The sequence below is a fragment of the Tamandua tetradactyla genome, chromosome 6, assembly GCF_023851605.1.
Source record: "Tamandua tetradactyla isolate mTamTet1 chromosome 6, mTamTet1.pri, whole genome shotgun sequence".
Classification (NCBI taxonomy): domain Eukaryota; kingdom Metazoa; phylum Chordata; class Mammalia; order Pilosa; family Myrmecophagidae; genus Tamandua; species Tamandua tetradactyla.
The window spans coordinates 174,277,571-174,298,609 of record NC_135332.1 but is presented as its reverse complement, the minus strand read 5'-3'; the positions used below and the strand labels follow the sequence as shown (position 1 = coordinate 174,298,609).

Here is a 21,039-nt window from a genome sequence, read left to right as displayed (position 1 = left end):
TGAAATCACCATGCTAGGACTACAAATGTAATTCGTAGTATCTATTTGATATAGACTGGCTGATGTCAGATGGTGCCCATTCATTTGTTTGTTGGAATATCTTTCTTAAATACTCAAATGAGTTTTAAAATGTTTTATGAAGATGAATAGGTAGAGAATAAAGATAATTTCAGATTTTGTAGGTTTTGATGTTTCAGTTCTTTTTATACTGCTGCTAAATTTCCAATATTTTCTATTGTAGTTTCTTTCAAGATGGCTTGAAAACAGCCGATAAATTGAAACAGTACATTGAAAAACTGGCTGCTGATCTCTATAATGTAAGTTCCTTTAAAAAATGTCTTTAAACTTGCTTTCGTGGCTGAATATCACCACATTTAAATTCTGTTTTAGAAGAGTAATGAAGAAAAGAAAGACCTTTTTTTAGTTTGGTAATGGGTCAGTAAAATCCCAGTACAGATAAACCTTTGGTTTAACTCAGAGAAGTAGCCAATGGTCATATATTCTATAGTACCTTTTGGGGTGTAGGAGGAACAGGGAGGGGAGTGTGTAACCATCCATTCTAGATGGCTCTCCATTTGGGCCCAGTAGCGTCACATATGAGTGGCTTTCAGTCAAAAACTGCATGACGGATATTTGATCCTGGAAGGATAAAAAATAAGTGTCTGTCTCTGAGTAGTCAGCTTATGTATATAACTTTTCATGATTCATTTTTGTTTGCTTTATATTCATTCTCTACCCCCCTCTCGTCTCTCTTCTCTCTCCCCCTTACTTCCCTCTCTCCTCTCTTCTATCTCTTTCCTAATGTGTAGGTTTTGCTTTTGTAATACAAAAATCAGAAGGAAAACTTTTTGGAGGAAAAAAAAGCCTGAATGTGTATGTAGAAAAGACAAACTTCTTCCCCATAAAGCACTTTGAAATGAAATACTGTTCAAAGTATATGTATTATGAGTTCAACTACATATGTTCAAATAAGGTTTTGGAATTAATAATATTTTGTATTCATACATAATTTTAAAAATACACATCCATGTATTTTTTACTGATTATTTTAATAGTTAACATATTGGTTATAGTTAACATCTGGTTAATAATAATTAAGTTGCATGTGATAGGAAAAAAAACAAGACCAATCCCTTGCCTTCATGTAGTGCTTTGTAAACTTTCATGTGTGACTTCTTGGATTCCTGGTTGTTCTTATGATTCTCTCCTGGCCCATTTAATCACCTCATGGTGTTCCCACTACCGCCCTTTGGAAAACCAGAAGCAAAGGATCTCTATGTTATATCTAGCTTGTTTAAAATAGTACTTAAGTGTCTAGTCTAGATCTATTATTTAATAAAAAGCATGTTGCATTATTTGCTCATTTCAGAACTCACTGGTACTTTCATAAAATGAAAAGATTGTGCCTCTCATCAAAAAATGAGACTGTGTAAAGGACTTTAATAAGGAAATCAGCTATATAATTGAACTGCTTGATGTAGTACATTCGGATGAATTAAACTCTACTCATGAAATTATAAATAAGTAATAGAAGCAATTTCTTCTTTCACAGATAAAGCAGACCCAGGATGAAGAAAAGAAACAGCTAACTGCACTCCGAGACTTAATAAAATCCTCTCTTCAACTTGATCAGAAAGAAGTAGGTGATCTGTATTTCAACCTGGTGAACAGTATAATATAGCATGGTGCTTGTGATACCTTTTGGGGTGCCTGATCTATTGATAGCTTCCTCCCGGAATCGTTGTTTGACTAAATAAGATATGTATGTGGTTAGCATATTGCTTACTATAAAATCTGTGTTTGAGTTCCCTTTCACTGCTTATTAAAAAGACCCTTCTCCAACCCCAGACTCCATCTCTGTTAATCCAGACATTTCATCCTAGCTTTTAAGAAGTGGCCTTCAAAAGTGTATCTTCTCTGGTTGTTGGGGAGATAGGCAGTAAAGTGCATACCCCATACTATCCTTTCTCTTTTACCGTTCTCTACCTTTCTGGGCAGCTAGAAGAGAAAGGTCTTATTTCTAGCCAAGGAAATAGGGAAATACATTCTTTTGATGCCAAATCCAATAAAAGCTTTGCTCACAGTTAAGAAAATTAAGGTGAAATGATTCCTGAATATTGAAATAATGCATACCATACCTGATAGATATTAAGATGACTATAAATACAGATACTTAATTACACATATCACTTGTTTAATATTTAAATAGTTAATACCTAATATGTGTCAGGCATTATTCTAAGTATTATGGAAACAACATGAAATATGGTTTAGTCTCTTCCATCAAGGAGCTCATTATCTAGTAGACAGTAATCCATATAAGCAGGTAAAATCAAGCCTAACGTGCTGTCAATGAGATGTATTGAGAGATGGAATTAAGGAGGCAGGAAAGATGAGAAAGAGGCCATTTCAGGCAAAGAGATAAGACCAGAAAATACTCTAAGGTGGAAAACTGCCTGGCGTATTCAGGGGCTCAAACAGTCAGGGGCAGTATGGGTGGAAGAAGGGGAGACAGTTTCCATGATGAACACCCAGCTGTAGAGGATCAGAGGTCTGGACCTCATCCTAAGGGTAAATTAAATAGTGAGCACCACATTAACCACTTGTTAAATGGGGGAAAGTCATGTTTTTCCCGTTCATATTATGAAAATTATTACAGATTAAATTTAAGTAATCTCTTAAAATATTTATTACTTTTTTACATTGTCGGCTCCTTGTGATATCACACAACAGTGGCAAACTGTTGTGTGTGTGTTTTTTCTAATTCCTAAAAATTTCTGAAAGGAGATTGTGAGTTAAGAGCAAAAACAAAGCAAACCCAGGTGAGGGGGCCCTATGAAGAATTTTTCATTTTAAAGAAAATACAGGGCCCTCAGAGACTCTCTCTCCTGTTTGAGTTCTATTCTACTATTTGTATTTTGCCCCAAGGAGCTTCTTCAGGGCCTCTCTTCCCCTATATTGGCAGGGGTTGGGCCCCTTCAACAAATGTAAGGGTTTTGTTTGTTTGTTTGTTTTTGAGTTGTTATGTAAAAAGAAAAAATAAAAAAGCAAATACCTAAAACTTGGGAAACCCTACACCAGCACTGTTTTACAGCAGCTCTGAACACTCTCTTTACTGAGTGAATATAATAACCCTCTATTCTTCTGCTTTCTGAAATCCAATGTTTATGTATACATTGGACCTTTATAAAGTAGGAGGAGCTTATAATCCTCTAATGCTGGGCACCCACGTGCTGAACTGTGGAAGTGGAGGTACCAGTAGTCAGAAAGATCCATGCATAATCCCTGCATCTCCTAGTCGCAGCCATAGTCTGCACCTGTGGTTTGAGCTCAACTGTCAGAACCCCAGTACCATCAAACTGCAACACCATTAAGCTCTCCTTTTTGAAGGTGGTTATTGCTCACCTGCAAGTCATAGCAGAAGTTGTCTCGTCCTTAAATGATCTGTCAATGTTAAGAGCATTAGTAATTGGGTGGGCCACAGTGGCTCATCAGGCAGAGTTCCTGCCTGCAATGCCAGAGACCCGGGTTCGATTCCTGGCGCATGCCCATGCAAAACAAAAGCATTAGGAAGACCAAAATTGATTGGGCAAATGGTGAATTTCTTTTTAGAGAGACAATTACAAGATTTTATACTCACTAGGAGGCACTTAACTGCTGCCTACCTTTGTTTGTCCCACAAGGTTCCTCCTTTCTGTATGTGGGAGTTTTCTTAAAAAAAAAAAACAGCTGTTACAGTCCTTTTCTGTTTTGCTTAGAGACTGATGTATTCTGCTCATACTAACTAAGGAACAAACTTGCATGTAAGTCAAAGGAGATTGTACATGAGGGAACACATATAATTTGATTTAACTCCACCCAAAATTAATAAATGATGAGCTTTCATTAGCACCATGTCCAGAGTATTTTACAAGTAAAACTGATTTTTCAGCATGTTTATTGGCATTCTCATGTGTTTATAATCACTCATTGTTTACAAAGGAATTATGTTTAATGTCTTGGAATAAATATCAAAGTTCTCACCATCATGCTATTTGAAAAGAGTGTGGAATCATCTACAAAATGATCTGAGAAATTAAAAAATACCCAACATGTCATTGGGTTTTGGATTATGTGTATGTTGCTAGAATAAAACAAACAAACAAAAACATGAAGCTGTACACCACAAGCAGTGAACCCTATTATAAATGATGGACTGTAGTTAATAGTACATTTATAAAAAGTGTTCTTTCATGAATTAGAACAGAAATACCCACACTAGAGCAAGGTGTTCATGATAGGATGTTATATGGGAACTCTATTTTATGTGTGATTTTTCTATAAGTCTACAATTCCTCTAATGAAAAAATAAAAAGCACCTTACAAATCATTTGAGCTACTTAGGTTCTAACTTGGGTCCATTACCAGAAGCTTCAAGAATTTTAGCTATAAAGAAAGTCTCCAGATTTTTTGTGGACTTATTTTTAAGTCTTTATTGTCTTTTGACAACTGTTTTGTGAAATTCATTGTTTGATGCTTTTATAATATCCCAACCTCCCAAAAGGGCTGTTTGCTACGTAACTATTTTTAAGTTTGAAAATACTTTGTTTGAGTCCCTTGATAGGTTCTCTTAATAGCCCATCATAGTATAGTTTGCAAATTGAAGGCAGATTCTGGTTTTTTGCTCATCTCTCTCTTCTTCGCAGTATCTGGCACATTGCCAGAAGCTACTTGATAAATAAATTGTAAGATGAAATGGAAGGAATTGTTGGTTCACACCAGTCATACCTTAACATTAGAAATTTGAAGCTTTTGTAAGAGAGGTTTAGTTTTTAATTGGATGCTAAGAACATTCATGATGAGTACTTAATTGATTGTGGTTTTAAAAGATTTGAGATTTTACTCTTTAATAATGCATTTTATTTGTTAATAAGATTTTCTAGTAATAAAGTTAGGAGATTTGTTTGTATCTCTGAAAAAGAATAGGATACTGAACTAAAAAACAATACCACAGTTTCATTCTGTAGTTTTCATTCCTTGGATCACATCATGGAATTTCCCCAAGGCTTTATTTTAAGTTCGTAATTTATGTTTAGTTTTATATTTTCACTTAAATCAGGTTCTTATTTGTATTTCTCTTTACTGAATATGTATTGATTTCTCTTATACTATCAGTGGATTTAGAACCTATTTCATTCCTTCATTTGTATTTTTAAAAAATAGCTTAGTGTTAATTCTCTAATATCTACTTTCTTAAAAGAAGAAAGTACTGTTTTCTTTTACCTAGCATGCTCTGCTAAGTAAATTGAATGGCACTAATTTCTCGGTGTGCACGAATAGTAGTTGGGCTGGCTTTCTTAAGCCATAAAACTCATTAATAGCTAATTTAGGGTGTTGGTTCTAGATTCCTTCCTACTCATTTTAATGGAATGGGTTTCTGAAGTCAAAGCCTAGAGTTCAGCCACTTTATTCACCTTTGAAAGTAATAAAAGAAAAACTACATGTCTATTATAAAGCAAAGCTCATTCAGTTTGTTATTTAGAATTTTAAGTTTATTTACCCTAGTAACAGATGTATGTAAGGAACGTCTCAGTGGTCAGTTTACAGAATTTGCTAGTTTTCCCAAGTTGTGAGCATCTGAATCCTTGTTAAAAACAAAAATAAGTACTTTTATCTTAAAACATAGGCTTTTATTTTTTAAGGTTATCAAATATGTTAACGTTAGAGATATGTATTTTTAAAGCATTCAGACAGACCGAGGAATTACGTGGGCTGGTGAAGAGAAGTAGAGAAGTTTAATTCAATGAAAAGGGTTCTGTGAAAGGAGGTTACTCTTTTAATAAGAGTAGACATCCAAGGAGATTTTAGATTTTGCTTTTAATATGTTATGAGGGCAAAGTTCTCTGTTTACAAATCCATAGTTAAGTTTCATGTGATTCATTGAATTAAAGCAGAAAGATCTGTGGATTTTATTTATCCCTGCTTGTTTTATCCCATGACTTAGTTCCCTCCCACCCAGATCTAATTTTCAGACCTAATTTTTCTTAATTACAATTATGGATAGATTGCTGTCTCCCTCAAAAACTCCCGCTAGAGTTGCTATTGAGTACTGTCATAGGGGCACTGATAGAGGAAGGTTGTTCCTTTCATATTGAGTAGAATTCTGCAGTCATATCTCCATCTGGAAAAGCATAAAGTACCTATCAGGTGTGACTCTGTGAGTCAGACCACCAGACATTCAAAGCTGTGGGCCCTGATTAAAGTAAACATCTAGGGGAATTTTCCAAGAGATTCCTAGATTCCAACTCCATTCTGAACTACCCATGTGATTGAAATTGTTCAATTAGATATTTCTTCTGGCGAGAGTCTGGCAGGTTAAAGACAAAAATTACCAGATTAAGAAAATAACGAGAGTTTGTAACCTTTTTAATGAATCATCATCCCTGGTGAAGCATAATGGATGTTACCTACACAGAGAGCAGAACGGGGGTATGGTCAGACTATAAGAATCCACTCCAGAGACAGTTAAGTCCTATTTTGTATCTTCAATACCTGCAACTGTTCCTGCCTTTTAAGAGGTGTTCAGGACATGATTTTAAAGAAGACAGAACTCATTACCGCAGAATAGCCTTGCAAAGATGCATTGTCCTACAGTTTCCCCTTCAGTTGTTGTTAACGTTAATTTGTATTCACTGAGTACTTAAAATTGGCCCACAAGGATACCTTAAAGGCATCCTGACCTTTAAGGTATGCTAGACACAAGCCATGATCAGTGGTTTAATTTAGCTTCCTATCTTGTCGCCATCACATTTCAGGTGTCCCTTATGAACTGGATATTTTTATTAAGTCCTCTTAGTTTAAACAAGCAAACAAAAAAAGACTCGAAGAATCCTATGATTTTTGTTTCTCACTAGATTTTCTAAATAATTCGTCTTTTCAGGTGTCACTGAGGTGTTGGTTCCCTATGCATATACTTTGAGATTTGACTTTCAGGCTTATCTTGGTGAATCATGTACTTGGTGTTCTTTCATTCAGCTCTTTTTCTGTTGTCACTTAACATGACCTGAAATAAAAATTGATAAATATAGTTTATTGTTCCAACACCCCAAAGTTTATCCTGATTCAGAAGACAAATATGTATGTGTATTTTCTGTGTTAATTATCTTTACGGTAATGTTTTCTGCGTGTTATGAAAAAGTGCTTAAATTATAAGCATAAGACATCAGCAAATTAACTATGTTTTCAATGTTTTCTCTGTTGCTTTTGTCCTTCCCGATCGAAGTCTAGGAGAGTAAGTCAACACTTTTTATGAGAATGTGTTTTCCTGCTTATATGTCTAAAGACCCGTATTCTCATTGTACAGTACAACATTGTTAAGTTACTTCATCCATTTCCATAATGTAATGGCTGTTTTTAGGCATGTAGTCTTTAGAAAATATGGTTAAGTGTTAGTGGAATGAAATGTAAATCAAGCTTGTTTGTGTCTGTGTTGTTGGTTTTGCCCTTGTCACCCTTTTCATCAAATCTTAATTTTCATCACTATAGAATAATCATTTTAAATCGAAAGAATAGATATGTGTGTATTTTGCAGAGTACGAGATAATTACAACAGAAGAATTTTATGATAATTCTCAATACCTCCCTCAAAAGAGAAAGAGAAAAGGTATAATCTTAGGAAGAACACATCAGGTTGCATGACCTTTATTTTGTAACCCCACTTAGATTTTACCAGTCCCTCCAGTGCTTGCCTCTTCTGCTAATGTAAACTGGTTTGAGTCACTTAACAGTCCTCCACTACATTTTGTTTGAATGCAGGAAAGTAGAACAAGAGCCCTGAACCAGAAATCCGGAGTCTAGGCTCCAGCTCTGCCTCTGACATGCTTTGTGACTTTGGCAATTTTTATTTTCCCAGCTTCCTTCTCTATGAAATAAAGGAAAGGTCCCTATCTATTCTTAAAGTTCTATAAATTCTCAAGGCCTGAAGCAATGGGCAAAGACTCAAGGGCAGAATAGAGTCAAGAATTTGACAACTGTCTCCAGTTTTTGCTCAACCTGTGGCTTCTCCTTCCTAGGATTCCCAGAGCCGGCAAGGAGGGTACAGCATGCACCAGCTCCAGGGCAATAAGGAGTATGGCAGTGAGAAGAAGGGGTACCTACTAAAGAAAAGTGATGGGTAGGTATGAATCCCACCATCCCTGTGTGTGGCTGCACACCTACTAGGATCTAGGAACTTTTTTTAGCCTCTCAAATAGGAAAACACAGTTTAATAGGCTAGGTTCAGATCTTTAGCACACTGGTTTTCTTTAGGTAAACCTGAGATTTAATCCTTCTGTCTTTGGAAAAAGTGGTAAATTTTTTATGACTTCAAAATAGCACCCATGATACATGACATGCGATTATAGGTGGGCAGGCACTTTGTAGAATGTGAAGCAAGCCAGGTGGCTTGCTGACTTCACACTCACCCACCTCTCTTTTTCATTGCTATGTTCTTTGCCTGGAATGCCTGCTGGCCACTCAAACCTCAACCTTGGGAGTCATCCTTAACGCCTCTCTTTGCTCTTGTATCACAGTCAGTTTAGCAATAAGCCCTTCTCTTTCCACCACTAAAAATAATACCTCTTGCCTACTCCTCTGTCTCTACTATGGTATGAGCCACCATCTATTTTAGCGGCCTCCTAACTGCTTTTTCTGCCTCAGTCACTCTTTCCTATCTCTGGCTCATCCCTACACAGAAGTCAGAGCAGTCTTTTTAAAAATGTAAAGCACGTCATGTTATTCCCCTGTTTAAAATGCTGCAGTGGCTTCCTATGCAATATAGGATCTCGTCATGCTTTTCTCTCCAGCCTTGTCTTGTGCCACTTTCTCCCCTGATCCTGCCACACTGGCCTTCCTTATGTTGCTTGAACCAATGATTCTCTTTCACAATAAGTATATAAATATAACCATAATTACTTTATTAACATCCATCTTTTTTTAAAAGAAAGTTCCTTGTTTTCTGATTGCTTATGAATATGTGCTCCGTGGCTTTACCTAAAAGAAAAATTTTTGGTTTTGCTTTGATTTATTAAAATTGCCAGTATGTCTCCTACAAATTTCTGGAATCATTGTAAATTGTGCTATAATTTTGACAGATATCTTTTTAGAGTTCTATTATATGTCAACCACTGGTCTAGGCTCTGGGTCTATAATAGTGAACCAAAGAAAGTCCTTACCCTTATAAAGCTTGCATTCTCATAAAAGAAACAAACAGCAGATAAGCATATGGTAGGCCAGATGAAAATGTGTGCTCTGGAGAAAAGTGCAGGGACACAGAGAGTGTGGGACAGGCTGCGGTACTTGCTATCATGCAGGGTGATCAGGGAAGACTGCACTGGGGTGACGTTTGAAGGAAGTGAAAGAATAATCTGGGCAGATACATGGGAGAAAGAAAATGTCCAGAAGCATGCTTGCCATTGTGATAAATATCCAGGGGTCTAGCCCAGCTAGAGTTGAGTGGGTAAATGAGGCAGTCCTAGAAGAGAGGATTAGAGGGGGCAGGGATCCAGATCATGGGGGGCTTTGCAGGCCATTGTGAAGACTATTGCTTTGTTCTAAGTGAAATAGGGAGTCACTGGATGGTATTGAGCAGAGGAATGATGTAATCTGACATGTTTTGAAAGGATTTCTTTGACTACAATATTCAAAACATATCATAGCAGGAGCAGAGAGACCAGGAAAGAGATTGCTGCAGAGACCCAGATGAGAGATGGTAGGGTTGGAGGACAACAGTAGAGGTGGTAAGAAGTAGTCAAATTCTGGATAATGAAGTATTATCCAACAGTATTTGTTTTAGGGGTTTAAAGAAAAACAAATATCACCAGAATGTAGTTGATCATAGAGATCAAACATGTTGATTGTTAACTGAGTAGGCTTGATAAAAAAGTGAAAGAAGAAAAGAAATACCAGCAACCAATATCACAGCTTTAAACTGTGTTCTTTTTCAATAACACAGTGAGCAATTATAGCCCAAACAGCATGATATGTAGTGCACATAAAGTATTTATTCCATAGCTTATCATTGCTCGAAAAGTCTCAGGACCAACAGTGTATTCTTTTCCTGACTATCTGTGTTACAGACATCCCTTGGATTTGTGGGGACCTGTTATACTTCCAACAAACAGAAAGTTAATTTTTGTTTTGTTTAGGTAGCGGTGTGCTTTTGTGTATCTTATGAAGTGGAACTATAGAAGAACCGTATGTTTTTTAACACTACTCACCTAAAGTCACTGTGATTTTCTGGAAGTTAGGATTACCTATTTCTAGGTGAAGTGAAATTATGTATTTCTAAGTGAAGTGCAAGAAAGGTCAAAAAAGGTCTTTTCACAAAATGTTCAAAGAAATGATCTTGGGGTGAACATCTGCTATATCCCTGCCGGACACCTCACACTCCTCTTATTTGACCTCTTTTACAGAAAGGCTGTTCATTCAGAGAGGTTTAATACCTTAACTAAGATCAAACAACCATAGGTTGAAAACCCAGTGTGTCTGTCCTTGGTATTCAAAGGACCACCACTGCTGTTGATCACTCTGGGTTATGCAGAGCATGGGTTGGCTTAAGCTCACATGCCCGACTCCTCAATTCTTTCGTTCTGTTCTTCCTTCATGCGTTCATTCCACACACATTTACTAAGTACCCTAGCAACCATGGCATTCTGCTGGATTCTGAAAGGTGAGAGGTAAATGAGACGTGGTCCTCACTCTCACCTTGCTTGTAGTCTGTTTGGAAGAGATAAGGAAAAAAGCCATTGCTTTCTAGAGTTAGAAAGGTGGTTTAAGGTCAAGTGGTCCAACCTCCAATAATTGCACAGGCAGCAAAGATAGATAATGATATTCTAGAGTAGCTTGTGATTGCTTTCTCTGGAGGAAGAAAATGTTGAGATGCTTATACATGAAGATACGTTCATTTGCTAATGATGTCTGCTAATGTGTTGTTTGATTTTTGCCTGAGGATCATTTGCATTTGTAGTTTCCAACCCAGGTTTTGTAATACTTCTTGGTACTTAAAGGATTGTTCTACAGTTTGAAAAACAATTCAAAATTTAAAAAATAATTTTGAAGTTTTATGGCCCCAAGGCATTTATCATGAGGCAAAGGAGAAATTGCTTTACATATAGTTTCTCAAAATAATACTTGAAGTTGGTCGTTGTCTTCTTGATACAGATAAGGAAAGTGAGGTTCCATGAGGTCTGATAGCATGCACGGTCACACAACTTTTGGGGGCGAGCACTGGAAACGAAGTCCGAGTAATCTAATGTCAAAGTTAGCACTCCATTATATCACACCACTTTCTAATAGAAAGTTCCTTCTCTGGAATTCCGAGAATCTGACATGTTGAAACTGGAGACGCTGTGCGGCACTCTCTGTTGAAACCCAATGGCAAAAGTTCTTGCTATGTCCGTTCATAGTGTTTACAAAGACTGGATGTCGCTGCTCTCAACCCTGCAAGATGATGTCTGAATATTGCTCCCCTTCCTCTGGCGATTTGAAGACACTGCTCCAGCAATCTCCATTAACTAGGAAGATTAGCCTGTTGGGTTCCTTTCTTGGCTCAGTTATTAGTGTAAAAACAATGTTCAGTTATCTTTTTCCTTAATTCCATGTATAATGAAAAACTCATGAATACAGACCTTACTAAATAAAATTAATAAATGGAATAGGGACAGTTTCCACAAGGTTGGCTAGTTTGTTTATATTAAAAATGTGGTGCTAGTAGGGCATGAGATTTTGTAGGTTTGTCCAGAGTGATACCTCAATAAATCCCAGAAGGATTTGAACAGTGAATTAAAAAGTATTTGCCAAAGTCCCCTTGCAGGAATGGTGAGAACGGGGGAAAATTCAACTTCCCCCTTGATATTCTTACAAGCAGTGGGGACAACCAAAGCAATAGGCTGAGCCCCTGATCTTGGGGTCTGTTCATATGAAACTTAACCCTGCAAAGGATAGGCTAAGCCTACTTAAAATTAGGCCTAAGATTCACCCTCAAGAGAACCTCTTTTGTTGCTCAAATGTGACCTCTCTCTCTCAGCTAACACGACAAGCAAACTCACTACCCTCCCCTTCTCTCCATGGGACATGACTCCCAGGGGTATGGACCTTTCTGGCAACATGGGACAGAAATCCTAGAATGAGCTGGAACTCAGCACCAAGGGATTGAGAAAACCTTCTCAACCGAAAGGGAGAAGAGAGAACTGAGACAAAATAAAGTGTCAATGGCTAAGAGATTCCAAACAGAGTCGAGAGGTTTTCCTGGAGGTTATTCTTATGCATTAAATAGATATCATCTTTTTAGTTAAGGTGTAACAGAGAGGCTGGAGGGAACTGCCTGAAAATGTAGAGCTGTGTTCCCATAGCCATGTTTCTTGAAGATGATTTTATAATACAGCTTTCGCTGTGTGGCCATGTCATTGTGAAAACCTTGTGTCTGATGCTTCTTTTATCTACCTTATGGACAGATGAGTAAAACATATGGGTTAAAAATAAATAAATAATAGGGGGAACAAAATGTTAAAGTAAATTTAGTAGATTGAAATGCTAGTGATCAATGAAAGGGAGGGGTAAGAGGTATGGTATGTATGATTTTTTTCTGTTTTCTTTTTATTTCTTGTTCTGAATTGATGCAAATGTTCTAAGAAATGATCGTGATAATGAATATACAACTATGTGATGAAAAAAAGGAATGTTCATATTGTATGTTGGCTGGTTTTATTAATAAAAATTGTTTTAAAAAATGTGCTGGTCAAGGATGACACTGGTTTTGGCTTAGCGTGTATGGGCTTTGATGATGGTGAAGTGGGCTTCAGAATTCCTTGCAGAAAGTTTGCTACACTAACCAAAAACAGGTGCCATTGTTTGATAAAAATTATCTCTAATCAAACGTTTTTCTAGTCACTACATTCAGAAGTATGGGACATAGCTATACTTTGTCAATTAGTTGTTCTAAATTACCTCCTAAGGAGACTAGCTTTTGGAACAGAATGTGTTCATTTTTACATTTGGTTAGATGGTGTCAAATTCTTATTTCTCCCTGTGAAGCATGCCTTGGAACAAACTTTACTTCTAGAAATTACCCATAAAAGAGGACAATATTAACTGGATTTAGAGCTGGTTTTAAATTTCTAGTGAGTTTCTTATAGGAATAATTTAAGAAGAAAAAAAATACAATATAATATTATTTTAGATGCCTAGGAAAGCCATAGTGGTCTCTTCTATTAATAATCGGTTATATCCAGGGCAGCCAAAAGGCCTAAGAAGTCTTCTCTTAGGCTGAAGAATTGCTCTTCCCTGCTCGTTTCTGTTTAAGTGATGGAAATGTCTCTAGGACTGCAATTGTACCTGCTGCCATGTGCAAATCTACCACAATATGGTCTTCTATTTTTCCCTAGAGCATCACAAATATACCCTTTCCATGTTGAAATTTGCTTTCTTGGGCCTTTTCTATCTTCCTGCATCATCAAATCAAATTTTTCTTTGTATATATTACTCACCGTACTTTTGAATGCTTTAGCTGCGGTTTGCTTGAATCAAGAAGTTCTCTTTCCAGGGCTCCAAGGCTTCCTTTGTCTTGAAAGACCCCAGAATGAAGATGCATTCCTAAACCCTGGACCTTGAGCTACTTGCTCTGCCTCCTGAGGCAGCCCTTTCCCTACTCTTTCTTCCATGGCAGACTTCTTAAGTTACTTCCTTAACTTTTAAAAATCTATTTTTAATTACAAAAGTAATAAAATATTACAACTTTCTTATAAAAGGCTCACAGATATAATTAAAAGCTCCTTATTTCCACCCTCAGTACAGGTCTCGGCCTAATCCCCAGAGACAAGTAATTTTATTAGTGAAGTATGCCTTTTTCCAGATCCTTTTCTGTGCATTTATGCACATATGTGTGTACCCATAGTAAACCGAGAATAACGCCTTAGAAGTTTAAGATTTTTTTAGGTGTTTTTTTAAGGTGTTACTAGGCCTTTCCTCTTAAGCAGCTTGCTTTTTTTTTTTCTTAACAGTAACATGCTTTAGCGGTCAATACATCAACACATATATACTTACTTCAACTCTGTACTATGACTATAACTATAATTCATGTATTCATTCTGCTGCTATTAGATTTCGTTTGTTTTCCATTTTCACTATCAAAATCAGCATCCTTATACATGCATACTTATCTGAATTACCTTCCGTCTGGAATAATAAAAGGCACCCGAATTTTCTGTTTTGTGGTGGGGTTTTTAAAATAAATGTTAATATATATATTATTATTTAATTGCATACCCCAACAGTGAACACATGTGTGATTGTTCTGCTCTTTAGGCTCCGCAAAGTATGGCAGAGAAGGAAGTGCGCAGTCAAGAATGGAATTCTGACCATCTCCCATGCCACAGTAAGTGTGTCTTTGGTAATTTACCTTGATGTGTTTGTTATGCTTTTTGACCATATAAACTAGGAAGCAAACACAGTGATATAACGAGCCTGAAATTCAACACTGAAATTTTGCCCAAATGTATTTAATGTCTGGATTTGGGTCCGATAGTTTGGGATACTCTTTTGCAGAAACTGATTTTCATCTTATACTGTGCTGTCCTGAACTATTATATTGTTCCCGTAGAACTTTTTCTCACTCAAATTGAATCAGTTCTTTGATTTTTATATTAACTTCTAGGAAATATTGGAGGTTGTTGTGAAAAACTTAAGGTTTTCTGAATTATAAAGGTAACAGATACCCTTGCATCAAAAAGTAATGTAGGAAATAAAACAATATGTGTAAAAATATTCAGTATTGATGATAATGAAAGAAATGTACAGTAAAACAAGTAATTACTATTTTGCCCTTGTAAAACTAGCAAAGAGTTACTTTTAATTCTTAAAGATATCAAGATTATAATGCAAAATATATCAAGCAGGAATAGAAATGGCAAGATATACCCAGAAGCTTTAGATATTATAGCTTAGCCTAATAATTCCAGCTAGGAAAAGCTCATGGTTAAATTTCAGTATCCATGCCAAGTGATGTCCTAAAGTTATGATAAGCAATTAATTGCTAACAGGATAGTAGAAATGAGAAATGAACCTTTATTACATTTGCAGTTTTTCATTATCACAACTAAGTTTTGATTTAGTTGAGGAGAAAAGAAAGTACCACTTACTGATTTCTTCATGCCAGATACTTCCTAAACTGCATTTCACTTAATCCTGCCACAAATCCCATGTGGTATTGATGACCTTTATTTATTTATTTTTTAACTTTTTTGTTGTATAATGTAACATATACAAAGCAAAGAAATAAAAAAGCAATAGTTTTCAAAGCACTCTTCAACAAGTAGTTACAGGACAGATCCCAGCATTTGTCATGGGCTACCATATGATCCTCTCAGATTTTTCCTTCTAGCTGCTCCAGAATATGAGGCTAGAAGGCTTAAATATTTTTTTATGATCACAGTGGACTTTTTTCCTTCTTTTTTTTGTAAAAATAACGTATATACAAAAAAGCAATAAATTTCAAAGCACAGCACCACAATCAATTGTAAAACATGTTTCAGAGTTTGACATGGGTTACAATTCCAGAATTTTAGGTTTTTACTTCTAGCTGCTCTAAGATACTGGAGACTAAAGAGATATCAGTTTAATGATTCAGCATTCATGTTCATTTAAGTCCTATCTTCACTGTGTAACTCCACCATCACCTTTGATCTTTCCATCCCTCTCTTCTTTAGGGGTGTTTGGGCTATGGCCACTCTAAATTTTTCATATTAGAAGGGTCTGTCACTAATACGGGGTAGGGAGATGGAACTATCTGATGTTCTGGAGAGGCTGGGCCCTCTAGGTTTCAGGACTTATCTGGACCAGGGACCCATCTGGAGGTTGTAGGTTTTTGGGAAGTTACTCTAGTGCATGGAACTCTTGTGGAATCTTATATGTTGCCCTAGGTGTTCTTTAGAATTGTATGGAATGTCCTAGTTGAGGTTTGGCAGGTTATGATAGGTAGCAAGGACTAACTGAAGCTTGCATAAGAGCAACCTCCAGAGTAGCCTCTAGATTCTTTTGAACTGTCTCTGCCACTGATACTTTATTAGTTAACACTTCTTTCCCCCCTTTTGGTCAGGATGGCATTGTTGATCCCATGGTTCCAGGGCCAAATTCATGCTTGGGAGTCATGTCCCATGTTGCCAGGGAGACTTTCACCCCTGGATGTCATGTCCCACGTAGGGGGGAAGGCAGTGATTTCACTTGCGAAGGTGGCTTAGAGAGAGTGAGGCCACATCTGAGCAACAATAGAGGTCCTCCAGAAGTAGCTCTTAGGCATGCCTATAGGTAGTCTAAGCTTCTCCTCTACCTACATAAGCTTCACAAGATTAAGCCTCAGCATCAAGGACATAGTCTATTGATTTGAATGTCCCTAAAGTTTGATACAGTATCAGGGGATTCCCTGATGGTAAGATTTGATAGTTCCATATTCCTTCTCCCATCCCTCAAGGGACTTTGCCAATACTTTTTAATTATCTGCTTAATATATTCTAGGATGTATCCAGGCACCACAGTAATCTATACAGGATTAAAGAACCTCTTTTTTATTCTGGGCTCCCTGTGTTTCAGTTGTTCAAATGTTCAAATGAGCTTTTAACCTTTATTTTGTAGATGAAAAAACTAAGGCACAAAGAAAGAGCCATGACTTGGCTGGTACTGGCAGAGTCAAATTTCAAACTCAGGTCCGCTAACTTGTCCTGTTTTATTCTACCTCTCTACCTGTAGAACGCCATTATCTTACTGTGGGCTCCCCAGAGTACATAGCAGGTCCTCTTTATCTCTCTTTCTTCAGATTGTCCTCTTTGTAGTTGGAGCAGTTGCATCACTTCTGTCCCTTGCCCCCTTCAGATTCCCTAAGAGGTCTTCAGCTTCCATCAGAAATCTCATCTGAGATATTTAACTATCATGCCACTTGTGACTTAGATTAGTTGGTAATTGTCACTGAAGATATCTAACAATTATTATTTATTCAGCAAACTTTTATGAGTTTCTGCTCTGGCAGGTGATGGGCTAGGCATCTAGGATGCACAGGTAGAAAATGAAATACTTTTGACTTGCTGGTATTTAATTCCATACACAACAGTACCTCAGGAAACTGAACTCTATGAAGAACTCTTGACAGTAATAAGGACATTAGTTGATACTAAATAAGCCCTTTACAATAGCCGGGTTATGGTTAATGCTTTGCATGTATTACCATATTTAATTGCTACCAAACCCTACTTGGTAAATGCTGTCATTCTTAAGATAGTTGAGGTAACTTGGCCAAGTTAAACAGCTAATTAATGCTGAAGCTTTTGTGAATACGTGGCTCCTTTTGTGAGTCATGATCAGTGTTAACTGGTCAATCAGGGACCCACTCTACTCATCATGCTTGTTCATTAAAATACTTGTGGGGCTGTATCACAAAGATTTCTGGCCATGTGATCCAGTATTTGAAAGGCATAGCATTTCTGAAGTACCCACCACAGGTTGGTGGTTATTGAAACACAATACTACAACCTTTTTATGTAGTTTCTGTGGCTATCCTGATTTCATAAATGGCTTCCATTCTAGCCCTACACTTCTTTGAAGATACACACCACCAACTTCAACTTTTCAGAAGCACACCTCTCCTCCTCCTTTCTTTTCCACCTCACCATTATGCTGGCTAACATTTTTTGAATGGTTACCTGTGCTTAAGTAATTACCAGTAATTTAATGCACTGTAACTTTTAATCCTCACAACAACCCTAAGATATAGGTGATATTATCTCCACAACTGACTAGGAAGCTGGGGCTCGAAGAAGTTAACAAAGTTACACAGCTAGCAAATGTCACAGTGGAAATCTGGTACGGTAATTATGTGATAGCTAGAAGCAAGAAGTGACTCCGTGAGAGGTGAGTCATTTCTGCAGTAAAGACAATATAGACTTCCCTGCACTCTTCTGATAAAACCTCAGGGTGACCTCTCCCAGGTTACATATGCCATCCTCTTGGGTGGCTATAAGATTGCCCTATCTCTGCTGGAGCTCCAAGGCACCCAGAGTAGCAACAGACCTTAAGGCCTGCAACAGTTAAAACTGCAGTCTTCTTTGGGTAACTGTCATCTTGAGAGAACTCTCAGCTGCAACTTTTTGTAAGATGTAGCTAGAATGTGTGGTCATTAGGACTAGAACAGGTGCCTGGATGCGATTGTGAGAATAGTTATCTTTCCCCTGCCTTAATGGACAGAATTTTGCTTCTGAAATTGAGTTTCTACCAGAGCAACCATTCCTGACTTTCACAGGCCACAGGGGCAGTGAAGCTGCTGTTTCGGCACCCTCAGTCATTAGCCAGCTTATCAGAATATGCGGATATTCATCCTCCAGAAGTGTAATGGAGGTGCTTTTTCCTTTGCATGCACCTTGGATTTACTGACTCTGCTGCCTGTATCCTTATAACCCTGCGCTGCCCAGTCATCATTCACCTTTCCCAGCCATTCGTAATCAGCCTGATATTACCTGATTTTATTGGCTGAGCTGTGTCTAAATAATGTAAGAACAGAGACAAAAACCAGGAAAGCCCCACAGAAAATATTACTACTCCACTACTGAGGACATATTCCTCAGGTTATGTTTATTAGAGCAAAAATTCCTAACCATCTGACTTAGAGCGTAGGTTTTTTTCAGAGAATTGCTTTGTCCCATGACTGTCTGCCTTTTGCTAGAGTTCTTCCGGTGGATTCGTCTGGCTAAGCGGTGTTCACTAGGCATTTTGGGACGTATTTTGGCATTATTATGTTCTGTTTGCTTTTCTTAAGAACCTGCTGTGGAGGGCAGCGCAGTGTGTTCATAGATCACGTAGTTGATGAGGTGTATCAGACAGCCTGGGTTCATATGTCAGCAGTCCTGCTCACTATTTGTGTGACCTTGGGTAATTTACTTAAAAAAGAGAAAGTTCTCTGCCACCCTCACTTTTTCTTTCCTGCCAAAATGCATTCATTATGGCTAAGCCAACTGTTCATATGTATTCTTTTTTTTTTTTTTTTATTAATGGAAAGAAAAAAAAAAGAAATTAACACAACATTTAGAAATAAACCTGTTCTAGTTTGCTAGCTGCTGGAATGCAATATACCAGAAACGGAATGGCTTCTAAAAAGGGGAAGTTTATGAGTTGCTAGTTTACAGTTCTAAGTCCGAGAAAATGTCCCAATTCAAACAAGTCTATAGAAATGTCCAATCAAAGGCATCCAGGGAAAGACACCCTGGTTCAAGAAGGCCGATGAAGTTCAGGGTTTCTCTCTCAAGTGAGATGGCACATGGCAAACACAGTCAGGGCTTCTCTCTCAACTGGAAGGGCACATGGCAAATACGGCGTCATCTGCTAGCTTTCTCTCCTGGCCTCCTATTTCATGATGCTCCCCGGGAGGCATCTTCCTTCTTCATCTCCAAAGGTCACTGGCTGGTGGACTCTCTGCAGTATTCTCTGCCCTCTCTGAGTCTCTGATTCTCCAAAATGTTTCCTCTTTTATATGACTTCCGAAACTGATCAAGACCCACTCAAATGGGTGGAGACATGTCATCCCCTAATCCAGTTTAACAACCATTCTTAACTAAATCTCATCAATCAGGGAGATGATCTCATTACAGTTTCAAACATACAGTATCGAATAGAGATTATTCTACCTTTATGAAATGGGATTTAGAGTAAAACATGGCTTTTCTTAGGGGGCATGCTTCCGTTCAAACCAGCACAATACCATTCTACATATGCACTCAGTAATTCTTAACATCATCACATAGATGCATGATCATCGTTTCTTAGTACATTTGCATCGGTTTAGAGGAACTAACAACACAACAGAAAAAGATATAAAATGTTAATATAGAGAAAAGAAATAAAAGTAGTAATAATAGTAAAAAAAACAAACAAACAAAACAAAAAAAACCCTATAGCTCAGATGCAGCTTCATTCAGTGTTTTAACATGATTAATTTACAATTAGGTATTATTGTGCTGTCCATTTTTGAGTTTTTGTATCTAGTCCTGTTGCACAGTCTGTATCCCTTCAGCTTCAATTACCCATTGTCTTATCCTGTTTCTAACTCCTGCTGGACTCTGTTACCAGTGACATATTTCAAGTTTATTCTCGAATGTCCGTTCACATCAGTGGGACCATACACTATTTGTCCTTTAGTTTTTGGCTAGATTCACTCAGCATAATGTTCTCTAGGTCCATCCATGTTATTACATGTTTCATAAGTTTATCTTGTCTTAAAGCTGCATAATATTCCATCGTACGTATATACCACAGTTTGTTTAGCCATTCTTCTGTTGATGGACATTTTGGCTGTTTCCATCTCTTTGCAATTGTAAATAATGCTGCTATAAACATTGGTGTGCAAATGTCCGTTTGTGTCTTTGCCCTTAAGTCCTTTGAGTAGATACCCAGCAATGGTATTGCTGGGTCGTATGGCAATTCTATATTCAGCTTTTTGAGGAAACGCCAAACTGCTTTCCACAGTGGTTGCACCATTTGACATTCCCACCAACAGTGGATAAGTGTGCCTCTTTCTCCACATCCTCTCCAGCATTTGTCATTTTCTGTTTTGTTGATAATGGCCATTCTGGTGGGTGTGAGATGATATCTCATTGTGGTTTTGATTTGCATTTCTCTAATGGCCAGGGACATTGAGCATCTCTTCATGTGCCTCTTGGCCATCCGTATTTCCTCTTCTGATAGGTGTCTGTTCAAGTCTTTTTCCCATTTTGTAATTGGGTTGGCTGTCTTTTTGTTGTTGAGTTGAACAATCTCTTTATAAATTCTGGATACTAGACCTTTATCTGATATGTCGTTTCCAAATATTGTCTCCCATTGTGTAGGCTGTCTTTCTACTTTCTTGATGAAGTTCTTCGATGCACAAAAGTGTTTAATTTTGAGGAGCTCCCATATATTTATTTCTTTCTTCAGTGCTGTTGCTTTAGGTTTAAGGTCCATAAAACCGCCTCCAATTGTAAGATTCATAAGATATCTCCCTACATTTTCCTC

The 21,039-nt window shown here is 37.4% G+C and overlaps 1 protein-coding gene across 4 annotated transcripts in view; it reads left to right on the top strand.

Annotated features, from left to right (window-relative positions):
• The window catches only part of ASAP1 (ArfGAP with SH3 domain, ankyrin repeat and PH domain 1), a 401,437-nt gene that overhangs the window by 290,219 nt on the left and 90,179 nt on the right, over positions 1–21,039 (top strand). For all 4 annotated transcript variants that reach the window (XM_077167668.1, XM_077167667.1, XM_077167671.1 and 1 more), the window contains 4 exons: positions 242–317; positions 1,553–1,639; positions 8,052–8,152; positions 14,320–14,389. In XM_077167668.1, coding sequence (XP_077023783.1) covers positions 242–317; positions 1,553–1,639; positions 8,052–8,152; positions 14,320–14,389 — 334 coding nt within the window. The remainder of the gene's footprint in view (positions 1–241; positions 318–1,552; positions 1,640–8,051; positions 8,153–14,319; positions 14,390–21,039) is intronic.